This window comes from Oncorhynchus clarkii, chromosome 10, assembly GCF_045791955.1.
Source record: "Oncorhynchus clarkii lewisi isolate Uvic-CL-2024 chromosome 10, UVic_Ocla_1.0, whole genome shotgun sequence".
In the NCBI taxonomy this organism is placed as follows: domain Eukaryota; kingdom Metazoa; phylum Chordata; class Actinopteri; order Salmoniformes; family Salmonidae; genus Oncorhynchus; species Oncorhynchus clarkii.
This window is the reverse complement of record NC_092156.1, coordinates 52,956,143-52,979,735: the sequence shown is the minus strand read 5'-3', so window position 1 is coordinate 52,979,735 and position 23,593 is coordinate 52,956,143. Positions and strand designations below refer to the sequence as shown.

At 44.1% G+C, this 23,593-nt stretch overlaps 1 protein-coding gene across 2 annotated transcripts in view; it reads left to right on the top strand.

Moving 5' to 3' along the window:
• LOC139418771 (acyl-CoA synthetase long chain family member 1a) overlaps positions 1-23,593 on the top strand; it is a 57,718-nt gene that overhangs the window by 10,891 nt on the left and 23,234 nt on the right. For both annotated transcript variants that reach the window (XM_071168458.1, XM_071168457.1), the window contains exon 2: positions 16,796-16,997. In XM_071168458.1, the coding sequence (XP_071024559.1) occupies positions 16,803-16,997 (195 nt within the window). In that variant the 5' untranslated portion in view covers positions 16,796-16,802. The remainder of the gene's footprint in view (positions 1-16,795; positions 16,998-23,593) is intronic.

Below are 23,593 nucleotides of genomic sequence, written 5' to 3'. Positions count from 1 at the left end.
CTGTTTCATCATAGGTACACTTCAACTATGACAGACAAAATGAGGGGGAAAAAATCCAGAAAATCACATTGTATGATTTAAAAAAAAAAAATGAATTTATATGCAAATTATGGCGCAAAATAAGTATTTGGTCAATAACAAAAGTTTCTCAATACTTTTATATACCCTTTGTTGGCAATGACAGAGATCAAACGTTTTCTGTAAGTCTTCACAAGGTTTTCACACACTGTTGCTGGTATTTTGGCCCATTCCTCTGTGCAGATCTCCTCTAGAGCAGTGATGTTTTGGGGCTGTTGCTGGGCAACACGGACTTTCAACTTCCTCCAAAGATTTTCTATGGGGTAGAGATCTGGAGACTGGCTAGGCCACTCCAGGACCTTGAAATGCTTCTTACGAAGGCACTCCTTCGATGCCCAGGCGGTGTGTTTGGGATCATTGTCATGCTGAAAGACCCAGCCACGTTTCATCTTCAATGCCCTTTCTGAAATCTCACGATACATGGCCCCACTCATTCTGTCCTTTACACCGATCAGTCGTCCTAGTCCCTTTGCAGAAAAACAGCCCCAACGCATGATGTTTCCACCCCCATGCTTCACAGTAGGTATGGTGTTCTTTGGATGCAACTCAGCATTCTTTGTCCTCCAAACATGACGAGTTGAGTTTTTACCAAAAATTTATATTTTGGTTTCATCTGACCATATGACATTCTCCCAATCTTCTGGATCATCTAAATGCTCTCTAGCAAACGTCAATGGGCCTGGACATGTACTGGCTTAAGCAGGGGCACTACAGGATTTGAGTCCCTGGCGGCGTAGTGTGTTACTGATGGTAGGCTTTGTTACTTTGGTCCCACCTCTCTGCAGGTCATTCACTAGGTCCCCCCGTGTGGTTCTGGGATTTTTGCTCACCGTTCTTGTGATCATTTTGACCCCACGGGGTGAGATCTTGCGTGGAGCCCCAGATCGAGGGAGATTATCAGTGGTCTTGTATATCTTCCATTTCCTAATAATTGCTCCCACAGTTGATTTCTTCAAACCAAGCTGCTTACCTATTGCAGATTCAGTCTTCCCAGCCTGGTGCAGGTCTACAATTTTGTTTCTGGTGTCCTTTGACAGCTCTTTGGTCTTGGCCATAGTGGAGTTTGGAGTGTGACTGTTTGAGGTTGTGGACAGGTGTCTTTTATACTGATAACAAGTTCAAAAAGGTGCCATTTAATACAGGTAACGAGTGGAGGACAGAGGAGCCTCTTACAGGTCTGTGTTACAGGTTTGTTTGTAGGTGACCAAATACCTATTTTCCACTAATTTGCAAATAAATTAATTAAAAATCCTGTGATAAAAAAATCTGGATTTTTTTTTCCCCCCTTATTTAGTCTGTCATAGTTGAAGTGTACCTATGATGAAAATTACAGGCCTCTTCTTTTTAAGTGGGAGAACTTGCACAATTGGTGGCTGACTAAATACTATTTTGCCCGTGTGTGTGTACACACACAATGATATTTTTAGACCTATATTTTTGCAGATTTTTAGACATTCATATTCTGTTATATGCTTAATTTGAAATTTGCACCAAGGTTCTAAATAAAAGGAGAAAGAATCAAATATGAGTAAGTACCTTTTTTATATGTTGAGTATAATTCAAAAGGTAATTAGAAGTAGGCCTTTACATGTGGTCATTTTATATAAACTATTTATTCATTGATATTACAGAATGTGCAATATCGTGACATGTAACGTTATCGGGATATGAAATGACCTATATCGTGATATGAGATTTTGGCTAGATTGGCCAGATTGCCCAGCCCTACCTACATGCACATATTACCTTGACACCGGTGCCCCCCGCACATTGACTCTGTACCGGTTCCCCCTGTATATAGCCCCGCTATTGTTATTTACTGCTGCTCTTTAATAATTTGTTATTCTTATGTCTCTTTTTTAGGTATTTTCTAGAACTGCCTTGTTGGGTAAGGGCTTGTAAGTAAGCCTTTCACTGTAATGCTACACCTGTTGTATTTGGCGCATGTGACAAATAACATTTGATTTAATTTGCTGCGGTGCACACAGACCAATTGCTCTAGTTTTTACAAACTTGTGATTATCATGCGGCGGATTCTTGTCCTGTCAGCTTTGAAGTACAATGACCGCATTCATCCCAAACCATTCAAGGGAATCTAGAAATGGAGGCATGTGGTGTGGAAACTCTTGGTCCTCTCTCTCTCTCTTTCGTCTCGAATGTTCGGCGTCTCTCACATGAGAAGCTAGCATTTTCCATTTCAGATTACGGAGCTCTCGCTCTCCTGTTCTTTCTTCCTCCCTCCCTTCTCACACCACTCTGTGGAACAGGGCCAAGGGTGCACTGCCTCTCCACCACGACCCGCCTGCTCCGCTCATCTTTGGCGGGGGTTACTAACGGCCAAAGCCCTCAGGCCACAGCAAGTCAGTGAGCCTTTATTTACACAACACTTCTACCAAGGCTCTGACCACGGCCTGGTCAAACATGAAATCGGCACTCGGGCAGGGTCGAGCTGTAAGGTATTAGCGCGTCATTGGCAAGAGCCCCATTCCATTGAGTGGAAAGTTAGAGCTTACCTCTGTCTCTGTAAACGGCTAAATGAGCTAAAGCTCATGAGATTAAGGGTATTTAATGCTTTCCATTGATAGTTAGATGCTAAATGGATATTAGTCCAAATTGTTTTGTAGCATTTCGGTGTGAAGGCGTGGTGATTTTAAATTGTTTGCGAAGAAAATCAATAGTCCCAAAAAAAAAAAAAAAAGGATGATGATGATAATAATGTATAGCCACAGTGGGATCGGAGTGCTGTAACGAACTGTTGATATTTTTATATGTATGAATGTGCGTTATAACATTTGGGGTTTAGGCCTAATGGTTCTTCACCAATGGATGACAATTTATCCTGTGACACGAAGTCTTTTTGAGGTATGAACCGAACCATGAAGCATGGATTTAGGAAACCTTTGCACGCCTGCATTTTATTTGAATGTTAAGACCACAGGTTTGGCGCTTTCTTTGATGCTACATGTAGAGAGACCCGTACAGAGCTATTCTCTTTTTGATCATGGTTATGAATGGCTTTTTGACAAATGCACATGTAGTTTGAAATTAAACTAGGTGAAAATTGGGTCTGATTTTATCAAGTATGACTTGGAAATTGTCCTCTACCATGTTTTTAGGATTCATAGCCCAGACTCAGATACTTAGGTGCAATCTGTAAATGTCATTTCCAAATAAAAGTGCTGACCCTGGTTTTATTTGTAAATTGGAGTGATGGGTCTTGGCAAATAAAGGGATTCTACTGAGGTTGACTCTGCAGTGTGTTGGTGGGAGCCTCATGGAAACTTGGCAGGTTAGGAAAGCCTGGTCCCACATCTGTTTGTGCTATATGGTTACAGTTAGGCATGAGAATGACCATAGGAGTTGGCAAGACGGCACAAACAGATTTGGGACCGGGCTATGGCTAGTTTTGAAGCCATTTTAGCAGACTGTCTGTCTTTTCGGTCCTGTTGACCGGGAGGCTGCAGTCACCGAGCCATGCCTGCAGTGCGGACAACCTTCCCTCACATTCACCCCTCCCCAATGTCCCATCTCTCTCTATGACCCTGTACAGTGTGTTCGTGACCCAGCACATTTGATTTCCTCTCGGGTCACCTGCTGTCCTCATGAATGCCTCTCTCCCCACCAAAGTCACCTTTGTGTCCAAAGCGGAGTGGGGATTGAGGGTGAAAGATGGGGCTGTGTCCGTGCGGGGCTAATTATAGAAGGATGGATCGCTTTGCAGATACCTCCACCTCCCCACCCCCTACACTCAGTCCACAACTAGCCACCTCAGTCACACTAGTCTGGATTGACCTCCCTGCTATCCTTGCAGTAAAATACATATATTATGCTTCCCCCAACACGTGTGTCTCGTATGTTAACTTTGTATGTATAGAATGACGATCCCCCTGCCCCTTTACTACAACATCATCCAGAGCTATTTGTAGCTAATGCTGTTGAATTATCAATGAGGCATCAGCGCTTAACAAATCACAACACGCACGCACACACACAGCCTATTCAATAACTGAATAGTGCATGGCAGTTTTGAGTTTTTTTTCTGTATGCCAAAGGTTGTTGCACTAGGCTAGAGTATCCATACTGTGCTAATTCAGGAGAGAATAAATATCCTACAGGGATGGTGCTGCTGATTTCCTCCAATTTATGGGAATTTTCACATCCCTGAGACTGGAAGCCTGTTGGTTTTGGTCCTGAGAATTCAAGGTGGATTCAAGAGGGGCTTTTCAGGAGGGTGCAACGTTACAGAATTGCGTCTTCCTGAATGTTCTATCTCAAAGTGCGCTCTATTTGAATTAGATTTATGTCAATTGCCAGGTTAGAGAGTCCCACTTCACTGAATACACTACATCTAGAAGTAGAGTTGCTGGTATTGTGACAGTGTAAACCCTCTGGTCATTTCTAACTGTAAACGATTGAAACTGAGTTAGCACGCTGCTTTCATACACCTATAGCAGTTTAAATCCCTAGTCTTCTAAAGAATTCCCTTAACTTTAGCTTTAGAGGATATGTTTCTGCCCAGGCCTTGGAGTGGGAATGGGCTAGGCATTGTATCTGAAGCAGGCCTATGAATGGGTAGGGGCTAGGGGTTGTATCTGGAACAAGCCTAGGAGTGGGAAAGGTTTAAAAGCCTGGCTTCAGGACTTGGGATAGTGTGCTTAATACAGATCCCAGTTGTCAAGCTGACAATCTCTGGGGCTTTCACTTCCTTGAAGTCTTAACACTCTTAACCTGAGTAGACTGGAGTGTCTATTGTTTGCGTGCCTTTTCAGACCTGGGTTTCAAATAGAGGTTGACCGATTATGATTTTTCAACGCCGATACAAGATTTTATTAGGGGACCGAAAAAGCTGAATCCGATTAATCCACTTATTTTAATTTGTATTTATTTATTTGTAATAATGACAATTACAACAATACTGAATGAACACTTAACTTAATACATTAATAAATCAATTTAGCCTCAAATAAATAATGAAACATGTTCAATTTGGTTTAAATAATGCAAAAACAAAGTGTTGGCGAAGAAAGTAAAAGTGCAATATGTGCCATGTAAGAAAGCTAACGTTTCAGTTCCTTGCTCGGAACAGGAGAACATATGAAAGCTGGTGGTTCCTTTTAACATGAGTCTTCAATATTCCCAGGTAAGAAGTTTTAAGTTGTAGTTATTATAGGACTATTTCTCTCTATACCATTTTGTATTTCATTAACCTTTGACTATTGAATATTCTTATAGGCACTTTAGTATTGCCAGTAAGAAGTATAGCTTCCGTCCCTCTCCTCGATCCTCCCTGGCATCAAACAAGGAAAACATCGACAACAGCCACCCTCGAAGCAACGTTACCTTTGCAGAGCAAGGGGAACAACTACTCCAAGTCTCAGAGCGAGTGTTTGAAACGCTATTAGCGCGCACCCCGCTAACTAGCTAGCCATTTCACATCAGTTACACCAACCAAATCTCGGGAGTTGATAGGCTGGAAGTCATAAACCGCGCAATGCTTGAAGCATTGCGAAGAGCTGCTGGGCAAAACGCACTAATGTGCTGTTTGAATGCTTACGAGCCTGCAGGGTGCCTACCACCGCTCAGTCACTGCTCTATCAAATCATAGACTTAAATATAATAGCACACAGAAATACGGGTCTTAGGTCATTAATGTGGTCGAAACTATCATTTTGAAAACAAAACGTTTATTCTTTCAGTGAAATACGGAACCGTTCCGTATTATATCTAACGGGTGGCATCCCTAAGTCTAAATATTGCTGTTACATTGCACAACCTTCAATGTTATGTCATAATTATGTACAATTCTGGCAAATGAGTTCTCAGCGAGCCAGGCGGCCTAAACTGTTGCATATACCCTGACTCTGCGTGCAATGAACGCAAGAGAAGTGACACAATTTCACCTGGTTAATATTGCCTGCTAACCTTTCTTTTAGCTAATATGCAGGTTTAAAAATATATACTTCTGTGTATTGATTTTAAGAAAGGCATTGATGTTTATGGTTAGGTACACGTTGGAACAACGACAGTCCTTTTTCGCGAATGCGCACCGCATCGATTTATATACATCGCAGGACATGCTAGATAAAGTAGTAATATCATCAACCATGTGTAGTTATCACTAGTGATTTATGATTGTTTTTTAATGCTAGCTAGCAACTTAACTTGGCTTCTTACTGCATTCGCGTAACTCCCTGTGGATTGCAATGAGAGGCAGGTGGTTAGAGCATTGGACTAGTTAACCGTAAGGTTGCAAGATTGAATCCCTGAACTGACAAGGTAAAAATCTGTCGTTCTGCCCCTGAACAAGGCAGTTAACCAACCGTTCCTAGGCCGTCATTGAAAATAAGAATGTGTTCTTAACTGACTTGCCTCATTAAAGTTGTAAAAAATAAAAAACTGTAGAATCGGCGTCCAAAAATACCGATTTCCGATTGTTATGAAAACTTGGACTCGGCCCTGATTAATCTGCCATTCAGATTAATCGGTCGACCTCTAGTTTCAAATACATTAAACATAATTTAAAGGGGGTGACACTCTAGACCCAAACTGCTACAGACCTATCTATCCTACCCTGTCTTTCTAAGGTTTTCGAAGGCCAAGTTAACAGATTACTGACCATTTTCGAATCCCACCATACCTTCTCCGCTATGCAATCTGGTTTCAGAGCTGGTCATGGGTGCACTTCAGCCGCGCTCAAGGTTCTAAACGACATAACTGCCATCGGTAAGAGACATTACTGTGCAGCCGTATTCATCGACTTGGCCAAGTCTTTCTACTCTGTCAATCACAACATTTTTATTGGCAGACAGCCTTGGTTTCTCAAATGATTGCCTCGCCTGGTTTACCAACTACTTCTCTGAGAGTTCAGTGTGTCAAATCAGAGGGCCTGTTGTCCAGTCCACTGACAGTCTCTATGGGTGTGCCACAGGGTTCAATTCTTGGGCCGACACTCTTTTCTGTATACATAAATGATGTTACTATTGCTGCTGGTGATTCTCTGATCCACCTCTACGCAGACGACACCATTCTGTATACTTCTGGCCCCACACTGTGTTAACTAACCTCCAGACGAGCTTCATTGCCATACAACTCTCCTTCCGTGGCCTCCAACTGCTCTTAAACACAAGCAAAACTAAATGCATGCTATTCAATCTGCCCGCACCTGCTTGCCCGTCCAGCATCACTACTCTGGACGGCTCTGACTTAGAATACGTGGACAACTACAAATACCTGGGTGTCTGGTCAGACTAAACTCTCCTTCCAGACTCACATTAAGCATCTTCAATCAAAAATTACATCTAGAATCGGCCTTCATATAGCGCAACAAAGCATCCTTCAATCATGCTGTCAAACACCCTCGTAAAACTGACCATCCTACTGATCCTCGACTTCGGTGATGTCATCTATAAAATAGCCTCCAACACTCTACTCAACAAACTGGATGCAGTCTATCACAGTGCCATCCGTTTTGTCACCAAAGCCCCATACACTACCCACCATTGCGACCTGTACGCTCTCGTTGGTTGGCCCTTGCTTCATACTCGTCGCCAAACCCACTGGCTACAGGTTATCTACAAGTCTCTCCTCGGTAAAGCCCCGCCTTATTACTGGTCACCACAGCAGCACCCACTCGTAGCACGCGCTCCAGCAGGTATGTCTCAGTGGTCACCCCCAAACCCAATTCCTCCTTTGGTTGTCTTTCCTTCCAGTTCTCTGCTGCCCATGACTGGAACAAATTGTGAAGCTGGAGACTCATCTCCCTCACTAGCTTTAAGCACCAGCTGTCAGAGCAGCTCAAAGATCACTGCACCTGTACATAGCCCATCTATCTTACCTACCTCATCCCCATACTGTTATTTATTTATTTTGCTCCTTTGCACCCCAGTATTTCTACTTGCACATTCATCTTCTGCCGATCTACTATTCCAGTGTTTAATTGCTATATTGTAATTACTTTGCCACCATGGCCTATTTATTGCCTTAACTCCCTTATCTTACCTCATTTGCAGTCACTGTATATAGACTTTGTTTTGTTTTTTTTCTGCTGTATTATTGACTGTTTTGTTTATTCCATGTGTAAGTCTGTATGTGTTGAATTGCTACGCTTTATCTTTGCCAGGTCGCAATTGCAAATGAGAACTTGTTCTCAACTAGCCTACCTGGTTAAATAAAGGTGAAATAAAATTAAATAGGAAGTGTTACCATTTCAAGTCTTAAATCTCCTTTTCGGATATGGAAAGTCACGCTTTCTTTTTTCTTAAAAAAAAAAAATATTTACATATCGATCTATCATCTTAGACCTGGACTGGTGACGTCATCTGGCTTCACTGCCCCGTGTTTTTCTAGGAAGAGCTTTCTCTGAATTGTGTACGTTATAGCGAACTCATAGCTTTCCCCCCATAACAAGGGGAAGCCATTGTCTACAGCCAAACTAAGCTACACTGAACAAAAATATAAATGCAACCGTTTCAAAGATTTTAGAGTTTAAAGTTTGTATCAGGAAATCAGTCAATTGAAATAAATCCATTAGGCCCTGATCTATGGATTTCACATCACTGGGAGTACATATATGCATCTGTTTGTCACAGATACCTTAAGTGTGGATCAGAAAACCAGTCAGTATCTGGGGGTGACTACCATTTGCCTCATGCAGTGTGACACCTCTCCTTCGCATAGAGTTGATCAGGCTGTTTCTTGTGGAATGTTGTCCCACTCCTTCAATGGCTGTGAGAAGTTGCTGGATGTTGGGGCCTCCCAAGTGGTGCAGTGGTCTAAGGCGCTGCATCGCAGTGCTTGAGACGTCACTACAGACCTTAGTTCGATCCCAGGCTGTGTCACAGCCGCCCGTGACCTGGAGGTTCATGAGGCGACACACAATTGACCCAGTGTCGTCTGGGTTAGGGGAGGGTTTGGCCGGCCAGGATTTCCTTGACCCATCGCACTCTAGCGACTCCTTGTGGAGGGTTGGGTGCCTGCAAGCTGACTTCGTCTGCAATGTTTCCTCCGTCACATTGGTGTGGCTGGCATCTAGGTTAAGCGAGCAGTGTGTCAAGAAGCAGTGCTGCTTGGCAGGGTTGTTTCAGAGGACGCATGGCTATCGACCTTCGCCTTCCCCGAGTCCAGTCGCTGCAACTCCCCTATGGGAAAGACTAACTACCAATTTGCTATCACAAAATCAGGGAGAAAAAGGTAAAAAGAAACTGTTGCTGGATATTGGCAGGAACGTGCTGTCGTACACGTCAATGCAGGACATGGAAGAACTGGGACATTTTCATCTTCCTGGATTTGTGTACAGATTCTTGCGACATGGGGGCATGCATTATGTTTAAACATGAGGTGATGGTGGATGAATGGCACGACAAAGGGCCTCAGGATCTCGTCACTGTCTGTAGCTTATGCTAATCCCTCCCCCACCACGGGCCACTTTGTTCACAACGTTGACATGAGCAAACTGCTTTCCCACTTCACGCCATACATGCTATCTGCCAGGTACAGTTGAAACTGGTATTTCTGTGAAGACCACACTTCTCCAGCATGCCAGTGGCCATCGAAGTCTGTTTTTCGGCGTCGTAACAGTCAGGTCAAGACCCTGGTGAGGACGATGAGCACTCACATGAGCTTCCCTGAGACGGTTTCTGACATTTTGTGCAGAAATTATTTTGTAAAAACCAAGTTTGTCAGCTGTCCGAGTGGCTGGTCTCCGATGATCCCACAGGTGAAGAAGTGTGGAGAGTGGAGAGGCTGGCTTGGTTACACGTGGTTTGTGGTTTTTGAGGCCGGGCTGTGTCGCAGCCAGCTGTTATTGGGAGAACCGTGAGGCGACGGGTAATTGGCCCAGTGTCGGTCCGGGTTATGGACGGTTTGGCCGGCCGGGATGTCCTTGTCACATCACGCTCTAGTGACTCCTGTGGGAGGCCCGGCGCATGCACGCTGACACGGTTGCAAGGTGTACAGTATTTCCTCCGACACATCGGTGCGGCTGGCTTCCGGGTTAAGCGTCAAACAGTGCAGCTTGGCGGGGTTGTGTTTCGGAGAACACACAACTCTCGACCTTCACCTTTCCCGAGTCCCATCGCTGCAACTCCCATATGGCCAAGACTAACTACCAATTGGCTATGACGAAAAAGGGGGTAAAACAATTACGGAGGCGGCTTATGGTAGAGAAATGAACATTGAATTCTCTGGCAACAGCTCTGGTGGACATTCCTGCAGTCAGCATGCCAATTGCACATTCTCTCAATTTGAGACATCTGTGGCATTGTGTTGTGACAACTTCACATCTTATTGTCCCCAGCACAAGGTGCTGTGTAATGATTATGCTGTTTTAATCAGCATCTTGATTTGCCGCACCTGTGAGATCGATGGATTATCTTAGCAAAGGATGCTCGGTAATAGTGGTGTAAATTTGTGTGCAAAATTTGAGAAATAAAAGCTTTGTGCATGGAACAATTCTGTGATCTTTTAATTCAGCTCATGAAACATGGGACTAACACTTTACATGTTGCGTTTTTATATTTTTGTTCTGAAAAGTTGATCCTTCTCTTGTCAATCCCCAACAGTTATCCTGTATGTTAATACTTTGTTGCAGTGTATTCAAAACTTGTGCAGGGCACCAACAAGTAACCTGAATTTTACAATTTTATATTTTGAACATGGCTCAGGTTAACCACTCTATGTTAGTTTTCCTAAGTAAAAGTAGCTAGTAATTTACACTCCATAATTTATTAACATCACACGCCATATCCCGGGGATCTGCAAGAATGTTTCTGTATAAACCTAGATCGTCTGACTCATGCACTTGACTTGCCCTGAAATGACTGAACCACATACCACTTTCTTTTTAGCTGTTGACAGCGCTGTATTCTGTGCGTTCTGCGGTCAAACAGACCAGCTGGATTGTGAACCCCCCCCCCCCCTCAGTTTTTTCCAATGTCTTCAGTTTTCTGGCTGAGTGGGGTGACTGGTGGGCGAGTGCTGCCATTGGCCCATCATCCTCCCAGGCCAATTATGGAGGGGCTGGCTGGAGGGGGAGAAGCAGCGGAGGGTTACCTTTAGCCTGGAAACGAGTCCCAGCCAAGCCATGTGATGCCTGTGGCATGTCCCTAACCCCCCCCCCCCCCCCCCCCCCCCCGGCCAGCTGACTGAGGCGCGCACGTATGCATGCGCCTTACGTGTGTGTGATATACATGCATACAGACGCTTGTATGCACATACCACACACTTAGGAGAGTGGGCAGGTTGGTATGGAAACAAAGATAAGAGTGGGGCTGAGAGGGAAATGACAATGGTTTTAAGTATAGCGAGCATTCGGCTGTGGTAGTTACCCTAGTCTTAAGAATTCCACCATTTTGTTTGACCTAAGCAGTTTTCCATATCTAGAGGTTGTTCAGGAAAAACTGCAACATTTACCTCTTCTTTGTTATAATCTCTAATTTCCCTGGCTGTGTGTGTGTGTGTGTGTGTCAGGCCCCGGGGAAGACCATTCACCAGCTATTCCTGTGAATGGTCTACCCCGGGGCCTGTTTATGTGAGATTAGATTCTTCTTCATTAACATGTTTCAGATGTGATGGCTCTGCCATTAGCAACATTAGCATCCTGGACTAAATCTTCAATCACTATGATGGGGATCTATTCGGGCTTTTGTGGTTGGGGCTGGCACGGTAATTCTATAATCGTGTAACTGACGATAATGGATTAAGACATCATGAAAATAAATGTTTTAATACATACATTTTAGAATTTATAGTAGTCGAAGTTTACTTAGACCTTAGCCAACTACATTTCAACTCAGTTTTTCACCGTTCCTGAATTTAATCCTAGTAAAAATTCCCTGTCTTAGGTCAGTTAGGATCACCACTTTTATTTTAAGAATGTCAGAATAATAGTGTTTTTTTTTTTTCTTTTTTTTTTTCTTTCATATTTTATTTATTTCGTCACATTCCCTATGGGTCAGAAGTTTAAATACATTCAATTAGTATTTGATAGCATTGCCTTTAAATTGTTTAACTTGGGTCAAACGTTTCGGGTAGCCTTCCACAAGCTTCCCATAATAAGTTGGGTGAATTTTGGCCCGCTGCTCCTGACAGAGCTGGTGTAACGGAGTCAGGGTTGTAAAGGGCTCCTTGCTCGCACATGCTTTTTCAGTTCTGCCCACAAATTTTCTATAGGATTGAGATCGGGGCTTTTTCCTCCAAACACAACGATGGTCATTATTGCCAAACAGTTCTATTTTTGTTTAATCAGACCAGAGGACATTTCTCCAAAAAGTACAATCTTTGTCCCCATGTGCAGTTGCAAACTGTGGTCTGGCTTTTTTATGGCGGTTTTGGAGCAGTGGCTTCTTCCTTACAGAGCAACCTTTCAGGTTATGTCGATATAGGACTCGTTTTTACTGTGGATATAGATACTTTTGTACCTGTTTCCTCCAGCATATTCACAAGGTCTTTTGCTGCGGTTCTGGGATTGATTTGCACTTTTCGCACCAAAGCACGTTTATCTGTAGGAGACAGAACATGTCTCCTTCCTGAGCGGTATGACAGCTGCGTGGTGACATGATGTTTATACGTACGTACTGTTTGTACAGATGAACGTGGTACCTTCATCCCAAGGATGAACCAGACTTGTGGAGGTCTACAATAATTTTTTTCTGAGGTCTTGGCTGATTTCTTTTGATTTTCCCATGTTGTCAAGCAGAGGCACGGAGTTTGAAGGTAGGCCTTGAAATGCATCCACAGGTACTCCTCCAATTGAGTCAAATGATGTCAATTAGCCTATCAGAAGTTTCTAAAGCCATAACACCATTTTCTGTAATTTTCCAAGCTGTTTAAAGGCACCGTTACCTTAGTGTATGTATACTTCTGACCCACTGGAATTGTGATACAGTGAAATAATCTGTCTAAACAATTGTTGTCATGCACAAAGTAGATGTCCTAACTGACATGCCAAAGCTATAGTTTGTTAACAATTCATTTCTGGAATGTTTGAAAAACAAGTCTTAATATCTCCAACCTAAGTGTATGTAAACTTCTGACTTCAACTGTGTATGTGTATATATAGATTGTACTTTAACATAAAACATTTTTTTTTAACCTTTTTTTAACTAGGCAAGTCCAGTTAAGGAAAAAATAGCCTGTTTTTATGAATTTGGTGTTGTGGAACGAACCACTGACTGAAGAAGGCCAGGCATTAAAATAGACGAGAGACGTGTGGTTTAGTCTATTTTGTGGTAACATGTATTCTTTACAACATGATGAAACTTTGCTGCTTGTTTTAGTTGTTTGCTACAACACCTTGCTATCAGCAAATACATGCACCCGATGGCTTACCACAAACAGGGCACACTGTCACTTCACCGAGATATCAGCAAGTTAGGCTAGCTATCCCCTAGCTGTCAGTTTAGGAAAGGGGATACCTAGTCAGTTGTACAACTAAATGCATTCAACTGAAATGTTCCTTCTGCATTTAACCCAACCCCTCTGATTCAGAGAGGTGCGGGGGGCTGCCAGTAAGTAAACACAGAACAGTCTCTGATTTGAGACTTTGGTTGCTTAGACAATACCCTGCCCCTGAAGCAGCAGCACATGCAGTCAAGATTGAAGGAGAGGACAATGTATTTAATTTAATAAATATATTTTTTATAACGATGGTCACTTCAAAACGTCCATGACAGTCACAGCCCTATTCGTGGTCCTAACCCAGACCGGCACACGCTTTTCAAGGACTGCCTCCTTGAGCGGAGCTCCAATGAGTGGCTCAGAACAGGGTCAGCGCCTCATGCGCCTGCTGTTTTGAAAGTGAGCGTCGCCCTGTTCATAGTTTTCACAACTAAGAGGTCTACTGTAGCTCAGTCCCCTCTTGGAGCAATTGCTACTACTTCAGGTATACAAGGTAAAGGTACCTCTACTGATACAGAGCAGTTAGCCAGAGCAGAAAGAAAAAAAAGGAGAGTATTTTTCAATGATTGTCACAATGTGAATATCATTTTATTTTTGAATATTTTCTTAGGCTAAAATGTGACTGCCACTGTTCTTGGAAGTCAAAATTGAGCCATCTCCCTGTCTAACTAAACATTCTCAGTCATCAATAGTGGCAGGCAGTCTAGGGGCAAAGGGCATAGGGTGACCTATTCACTCTTTCCTGTTTCTCTCTACCTCTCACGCTGATCTCTGTAATTGTGCCAAGACAGGATGAAGCACCTTTGAGACTGCTGTGCAGTTTCCAATGGTAACAAACGGGATCAGAACAAATGGGATCATCCAAAAACTATTGTCACAATTGAAGGGAAATGAGAGTAGAAGTGTAGTCGTCTTTAGTTTTTAAAGACCCTTCACCGTTTTAATGCTCAAGGTGTTGGTTCATGGTGTTGTATTGACTCAAAATGGCTTGCTTCTGAAGCTAAACAGGGTTGGTCATGGTCAGTGGGAGACCAGATGCTGCTGGAAGTGGTGTTGGAGGGCCAGTAGGAGCACCCTTTCCTCTGGTCTAAAAAAATATCCCAATTCCCCAGGGCAGTGATTGGGGACATTGCCCTGTGTAGGGTGCTGTCTTTCAGATGGGATGTTAAACGGATGTCCTGACTCTCTGTGGTCACTAAAGTTCCCATGACACTTATCGTAAGAGTAGGGGTGTTAACCCCGGTGTCCTGGCTAAATTTCCAATCTGGCCTTCATACCATCATGGCCACCTAATCATCCACAGCTTACAATTGGCTCATTCATCCCTCTCCCCTGTAACTATTCCCCAGGTCGTTGCTGTAAATGAGAATGTGTTCTCAGTCAACTTACCTGGTAAAATAATAAAATAGACAAGTAATACAACTTTCAGTTTGGCTGAATGTTGTTGTATTGACAGAAGAGCTGTTGACATTGAACATGTTGTGAGGTGACTGTCCTTCAGACTGTGACCTATGACGGTCTCCATGTGGAGAGTGAATGACTAGAACCTCAGGGCCTTGTACTATAAGATTCCTCTTTCTTCCTTACGGTAATACTATTAAAAAAAAAGTATATATTTCTTTGTATTTTCATTGTTGGACATAAGACTTAACACCAGAATCTATTTTTATTTTGTAAATATGTTCCCAAGTATTCCCATGCGTTATAGATGTTTGAAATGTTTTAGTGAAATATATTATATCTGTTTGGGCTTCTTGTGGTCAATTTGCAGTCTACAAATGTATTTTATTGTTATGCTCCAGCACCCGACCAGCCGCTCAAGAAACAATCTGTCCGCTGCTGATTAGTGTTGACAATCCCTGCTGTAGAAAGTACCCACACAGTTGTCACATGTTGCCTTACACCCTGGACTATCAATCCACCCCCTTTGCTTGGATCAATTAAACCGTGCTGGATCATGAGATTTAATGCTGACTTCAAGGAAGTGTTTATACAGGGCTCTGGCCTTGTGTGCAGGGAAGATGGGATTCCAGTGAGCTCACTATCAAAGCACTCTAAACAGGAAATGTCACCACGTCTTACTTCCCCACAGAAAATGAATGTGCCATGTGCGGGTGTCCTGATATCATGATGGAAACCTGTGTTCAGAATTGGTTTGTGGAATGTTTTGAGTGTCAGTTTGCCTCCCCTAAGGCATTCATTTATGTTTGCACGTCAAATGTATGGTGATGGGGAAAATAATACAAGGAGCTATGAGGCCTCCCGAGTGGCGAAGTGGTCTATGTCACTGCAGTGCTACTGTAGCTGTGCCACTAGAGATCCTGCTTCAAGTCCAGGCTCTGTCACAGCCTGCTGTGACCGGGAGACCCATGGGGTGGCTCACAATTTGGCCCAGCGTCATCCGGGTTAGGGGAGGGTTTGGCCGGCATGGAAGTTCTTGTCCCGTTGCCCACTAGCGACTCCTGTGGCGTACCGGGCGCAATGCACGCTGACATTGTCGCCAGGTGTACGATGTTTCCAACACATTGGTGTGGCTGGCTTCCGGATTAAGTGGGCATTGTGTCAAGAAGCAGTGCCGCTTGGCTGGGTTGTATTCCAGAGGACCCACTGCTCTCGACCTTCGCCTCTCCCGAGTCCGTACGGGAGTTTCAGCGACGGGACAAGATTGTAACTACCGATTGGCTACCACGAAATTGGAGAGGAAAAATGGGTAAAATTAAAAAGGAACTATTTTCCTCCCTTGGATTCAGTTTGGTGAGGTGTTGCTCTAAACCCTTTCTCTCCCATCTTGTTTACGTTTTTCATGAAATGTGTAGCTCTGTCTCAATGTTCTGAAGTGATTTCCTCATAATTTCCGTCAGCTGCACTGGTCTAAGATTGCTTAAAATTGACTTCCTTGATCGCATACAATCTACTTATTATAGGTGAGTGCAGACAAAGGAAAGGAAGCCATTTGAGAGTAATGGGACCAACCAATTTCAGTAGTATCTACTATAATGTTTCTAGAACCAAGGGGATAAGATGGGTACAAACAATATGTTGGTAATAAATGTAGCTCCACCCTCAACCAAAGCTCCTTGAAGTAAAACATGTCACCCCAAATGTGCTCAGTCCTCAGTGTGCAGGGTAGGCGAATGGAACCGGGCACGAGGCCTCCTCTGGCGATTTATTGCTTTCCCCTATGCAGTTCTTTCATGTCTTTACATATTGAGTAGGTAGTTATGGGCTAGGGGAGATGGAAATTTAACTTTTCAAAGACTACAGATGTGTTACACTAAATGTTTGTTCTCTCTCCATCTCTCCCTCTCTCTCTCTACAACAGAGAGAAGATGCAGGCCCAGGAGCTCCTGAGACAGCTGCGGATCCCAGAGTTGGAGGATGTGCGCCAGTACATGCACAGCCTGCCCACCAACATGCTGATGGGTGTGGGCGCCCTTGCCGCCCTCACCACCTACTGGTACGCCACGCGGCCCAAGGCCCTCAAGCCGCCCTGCGACCTCAACATGCAGTCAGTGGCCATGGCGGTAAGGGAACGTTTTCGTTACTTCTATTTCTTTATGTTCAAATCCCAGTGTGCCCCTTTAAAAAAAAAAAAGTTCCAGCACAAGTCCAAAGAGCATAGGTTTCCTTTGTTTCTGAGACAACTTGTCTAACAGCATAGGAGGAAGTGATGAGGAAATAATGGCTGGATTTGTCATCAAAAAAAGGCTACACATGACAAAAGACAACTGTCTATAGATGCATCAGTCTTCATAACTGTATGGCATTGTACTTGTCCACAGTAAGTTATTCTTGTGTACATTTCTAAAGAGCGTTGTAATGTTAACTTGGTTTAAGGCGGTTCAAAAGTTCAGACTGTTAATATGGGTGCTTTGGACAATGTGTCATGTATTTTTAGTACTGTAGCCGTTGGTTTGTGTCTGCACAGGTTAATATACAGGTTAATTTTATTAACAACACTTTGAAGTGTTGGACCAGATTTTTTTTCTCTTCTACTTTCAAAATATTATATCCCAGTATCAGAGTAGGAGGCCAGACAACAAGTGTGCTTGTCTGAGCATGTAGTCCAAGACTATTTAGATTTTAGTGAGTCACTGATTGTGTGTACTAGTACAGATTGAAGCGTTTTACGGGACTCCCCCGATTCAATTGGATACCAAGTAAGTCCCTGTATTTATCTTGCTTAAGAAGTGAGATTAATGGGTGTGTGTGATTGAGTGCACACACCCCGGTGTTGGCAGTGGGAAGACTTGAGAAATCTGTTCCTGCTCTGACCTACGTAAACACAAGAAGTTCTTTACTGTGCCAGCACTGCATTCCTACAGTCCGTGTGTGTGTGTGTGTGTGTGTGTGTAATAGAATTGTGTTGTGTAATGAAAAACACTAGTGTCTTCGTTCTTTCAGCCAGCCAATGTATTCAATGTACAATACAAAGTCATTATGCAGGCCGATACTCATATCATGATTCATTACTAATGGTAAATACTGGGGTGGGGGCAGTCTTCTCTTCTAGCATCTGCTGCCTGTTTTTCTATGTGAAGTTAGAAAAGGTAAAAAGTCCGTCTTTTGTCTTGTTTGAGAAGATGTAGCAGTGGTTTGAACACACATACACAAACCCTAATGATATACATTCTCAAAGCTGGTCCCAGGAGGACCAGAGAGTAGGGTGTAATTACACTCTAGACACTGATCTTGGGTCAGTTTAGCATTTTCCATAGAAATGTTTAAGGTTAGGATTGGGTGAGAGGAAGCTGATCCTAGATCTGTACCTTGAGGAAACTTTACCCAGAGCGGAGAATCAGAGAGACCACAATGTAACTGGGCCTGTCAGCATGGGCCCCTTTGTCACCATGACAACCATCTAGGCTGTGTTCTATTCCAGAGAAATAGCCACCACTCCTCACTCACCCCCTCTGTCCTTGTTCACTCCACTTCACCCAGCTACAACTTGCCTCTTCTCTGCCCCCCTTCACTCGCACTCATTCACTGTGAGTGGAAGGTGACCAGTTTCTCTAACCTCCGCCACCCCAGGTAGCCTAGCTAGCTTTACCCTAGCTTTATTTAGTCATTTCAGATCCTCAAAGGGGGAGTGAGCTAGGGCAGGAGGGTAGGAAACAACTTTCTGCAATGAAAAGCAGGCTTGGTGTTTTGTCTAGTGCAGCTGTGGCCAACTTCACAGAGCACATAGCAGTTTTTAGTAGTTTCTTTGTTGTTTTGCTCTGTGGTTGACGGCTGCAGAAACGGATTGGCCATAGGGCAGTTAAGACAAATGCCAGATGGACTGGTCCATCTTAAACCCGTGGACATTTGTAAATGTATGTTTTGCATAGAATTTTATGCAAATTTGGTTAATAATGGGGGCCCAAAGAAGAAAAAGAGAAAAATGGGCCAAAGTATCTGGTCAAATTTGGGGTTCTTGGAGGGAAACGATTGAGGAGTAGGTATTGATAGAGAGGAGAGGGAAGGAGTTTGATGTACACACTGTACAGTTGCCCCACCCTTAATACTCAAAACAAATAATTGTTGTGTTCCTTAACCTTTTTATTTAACTAAATGAAACATTGAAATTAATTAAAAAATAAATGAGTATACTGATTTTTGAAATGCGCTATGTAACCAAAAGTATGTGGACACCTTGTTGAACATCTCATTGCAAAATCATGGTTATTAATATGGAGTTGGTTCCCCCTTAGTCTCCATTCTTCTGGGAAGGCTTTCTACTAGATCTTGGAACATTGCTGTGGCATTCCAATTCATCTCGAAGGTGTTTGATGGGGTTGAGGTCAGGGCTCTGTGCAGGCCAGTTAAGGTCTTCCACACCGATCTCGACAAACCATTTCTGTATGGACCTCGCTTTGTGCGCTGGGGCATTGTCATGCTAAAACAGGAAAGGGTCTTTCCCAAACTGTTGCCACAAAGTTGGAAGCACAGAATTCTCTAGAATGTCATTGTATGCTGTAGCATTAATATTTCCCTTCACTGGAACTAAGGGGCCAGGCCCATACCATGAAAAATGGCCCCAGACCATTATTCCTCCTCCAAACTTTACTGTTGGCACTATGCATTCGGGCAAGTAGCGTTCTCCTGGCATACGCAGAACCCAGATTTGTCCGTCCGACTGCCAGATGATGAAGAGTGATTCATCACCCCAGAGAACGCGTTTCCACTGCTCCAGAGTCAAATGGCGGTGAGCTTCACACCACTCCAGCCAATGCTTGGCATTGCGCATGGTGATCTTAGGCTTGTGTGCGACTGCTCGGCCATGGAAACCCATTTCATGAAGCTACCAACAAACAGGTCTTGTGCTGGTGTTGCTTCCAGAAGCAGTTTGGACCTTGGTAGTTAGTGTTGCAACCGAGGACAGACATTTTTTTTTTTCCGCTTCAGCATTCGCCGGTCCCGTTCTGCGAGCTTGTGTGTCCTTCCACTTCGCGGCTGAGCCGCTGTTGCTCCTAGACATTTCCACTTGTCAATAAGAGCACTTACTGTTGGCTGGGCCATCTTTAGTAGGACATTAATGTAAATGACTTGTTGGAAAGGTGGCACCCCAGGACAGTGCCACGTTGAAAGTCACTGAACTCTTCAGTAAAGGCCATTGTACTGTCAATGGATATTGATACTGCTATGGATATTGCATGGCTGTGTGTTTGATTTTGATACACTTCTCAGCAATGGGTGTTGCTGAAATGGCCAAATCCACTCATTTGAAGGGGTATCCACATACGTGTTTGTGCAAATAGTGCCTTCCGAAAATATTCAGACCCCTTGACTTTTTTCACATCTTGTTTTCGTTACAGCCTTATTTCAATATGGATTATTTAAAAAAAACTCAGCAATCTACACACAATACCTCATAATGACAAATTGAGAATAGGTTTTTATAAATTGTTGCTAATTAATGACAAATTGCCATATTTACTTAAGTAGTCAGACCCTTTTCTATGGGACTTGAAATTTGATCTCCGGTGGATCCTGTTTCCATTGATCATGCTTGATGTTTCTACAACTTGATTGGAGTCCACCTGTGGTAAATTCAATTGATTGGATATGATTTGGAAAGGCACACACCTGTCTACATAAGGTCACACAGTTGACAGTGCATGTCAGCGCAAAAACCAAGCCATGATGTCGAAGGAATTGTCCATAGAGCTACGAGACAGGGTTGTGTCAAGACACAGATCTGGGGATGGGTACCAAAAAATGTCTGCAGCATTGAATGTCCCAAGAACACAGTGGCCTCATCATACTTAAATGGAAGAAGTTTGGAACCACCAAGACTCTTCCTAAAGCTGGCCGCCCAGCCAAACTGAGCAATCGGGGATAATTGCCTTGGTCAGGGAGGTCACTCGGACAGAGCACTAGAGTTCGTCTGCAGCGCTCCACCAATCAGGCCTTTATGGTAGAGTGGCCAGACGGAAGCCACTCCTCAATAAAAAGCACATGACAGCCCACTTGGAGTTTGCCAAAAGGCACCTAAAAGACTTTCAGACCATGAGAAACAAAATATTCTGTTCTGATGAAACCAAGATTCAACTCTTTCGCCTGAATGCCAAGCAGGAAGGAAACCTGGCACCATTCCTACGGTAAAGCATTGTGGTGGCAGCATGCTGTGGGGATGTTTTTCAGGGACTGGGAGACTAGTCAGGATCAAGGGACAGCTGAACAGAGCAAAGTACAGAGATCCTTGATGAAAACCTGCTCAGGACCTCAGACTTGGGCGAAGGTTCACCTTCCAACAGGACAACGACCCTAAGCACACAGCCAAGACAACGCAGGAGTGGCTTTGGGACTATTCTCAATGCCCTTGATTGGCCCAGCCAGAGCCTGGTCTTGAACCTCTCTGTGAGACCTGAAAATAGCTGTGCAGCGACGCTCCCCATCCAACCTGACAGAGCTTGAGGGGCTCTGCAGAAAATAATGGAAGAAACTTCCCAAATACAGGTGTACCAAGCTTGTAGCTTCATATCCAAGAAGACTCGAGGCTGTAGTTGCTGCCGAAGGTGCTTCAACAAAGTACTGCGTAAAGGGTCTGAATAGTAATTTCAATTTTTTTTAATTTGTTATAAATTTACACTTTTTGGCTTTGTCATTATGGGTGTGTGTAGATTTAGGGGGGAATTAATTTTTATTTTATTTTTTAGAATAAGGCGTAAGAATGTGAAAAAGTCAAGGGGTCTGAATACTTTCCGAATGCCCTGTATAATGTATGTTCAAAGATTCATCCACCCAGGACTTATCCATCAACATTGCGGAAAATGCATTATAAGTCACAGGCTTCATTAGGAAATGTGTTGCTTATACCCACAATAACAATCCGGACATCCTACCCCAACCAAAATCCCTGAATAAATTAAGATCTCAATGCAATGTACAATGCTGAGAGCTTGTTCTGCAAGGGTCAATGTCAGCAGAACGAACCCCAATGACTCGGTGGCACGTGACTCGTACAAGGCAAGCAGTTAAGAGCTCTGTAAATCTATTAGGGACCCAAAAAGACAACACATATGTTCGACAGCTAACTCTTGTCGGACAGACTACAAAAGCAAATCCATCTGTGTGGTTCCCATAGAAGCCTCCCTCTCAGACAAGCTTAACACAGTCTATGGTCAATTTGAGGCAGGAAATACCGAGCCATCCTGGAAGACTCTCGCTGCTCCGGATGCCCAGATGCTTTTGTTCACAGAGGCTGACGGGAGAAACTCTCGACTGAATAAATACTCAGTCGCCTGTCCAGATGGCATCCCTGGCCAGTGTGTGCTGACCAGTGGGTGTCTTCTCTGACATTTTCAACCTGTCCCTGTCCCAGGCTATAGTGCCCACCAACTTTAAGGAGGCAACCATTGCCCAAAGAAAAACTAGGTGACGTGCCCAAGACTCTCGCCCCATTGCACTCCCCTCCGTCGTCATTAAGTGCTTCGAGTGGCTGGTTATGGCCCACATCAAGGCCAGTATTCCAGGCACACTCCAATTTGCCTACCGCTCCAACAGATCCACAGAAGATGGCTTTTTCATCGCTATTTACATGACAATAACACATCTGGACAAGATTAACTCCTGTGTGAGAATGCTGTTCATTGACTACAGTTCAGCATTCAACACTATTGTTCCCACCAAGCTCAGAATCCTGGGTCTGGACACCACCCTCTACAACTGGATCCTGGACTTCCTGACTGGCAGGTAAACCACAAGCTGTGAGGATCAGCAACAATATCCCCTACACACGGACTCTTGAAGCAGCGGCCCACCAGGGGTGTGTTCTCAGTTCTCAGTGTTCACCCACAACTGCGTGGGTTTGCACGACACCAATTCCATCAAGTTTGCTGACGACACCATGGTTGTAGGCCTGAACCAACAACTAATCTGCCTATAGGGAGGAGGTGAGTTGTCATTGTGGTGTCATTACACCAAACTCTCCCTCAACGTCAGCAAAACAAAGGAGTTGATTCTTGACTTCAGGAAGCAGAAGAGGAAACATGCCCCAATCCACATCAACGGGACTGCAGTAGAGTCATATGTTTAAGTTCCTCAGTGTCCACATCACCGAGAACTTGCCATGGACCAATAACACCATCACTCTATGCGAGAGGGCGCAACAGCGTCGCTCCTTCCTAAGGCAGCTGAAGAAATTTGGCATGCTGCCCTGGGTCCTCTCCAAATACTACCACGGCACCATTTTAACATACTGACAGGTTGCACCATGGCCTGGTACAGGAATCGCTCCGTCCACGAGTGCAAGGCCCTCCAGTGGGTGGTGAAGACGGCCCAGTACATCACTGGGACTGTGCTCCCACACATCCAGGACATCTACTCAAAACGGTGCATGAGGAAGGCACTCGCATCAAGGACTCCCACACGCTGTTCTCTCCCTTAATGTCTCCCCGACAGTATCGGAGCATGAGGTCTGGTCCCAACATGCTCAGAAGCTCGAAAAGCCATCGGACTGCTGAACACTTGAACTGGACTGACCACCTGCTCTGTTTATACGCAACATATCACACATGCGCACACACACACGAGTCCCCCCCACTCCCCCCACCCCTTTTCCCCTCAGAACAGCCTCAGTTAGTTGGGGCAAGGATTCTACAAGGTGTGGAAAACGTTCCACAGGGATGCTGGCCCA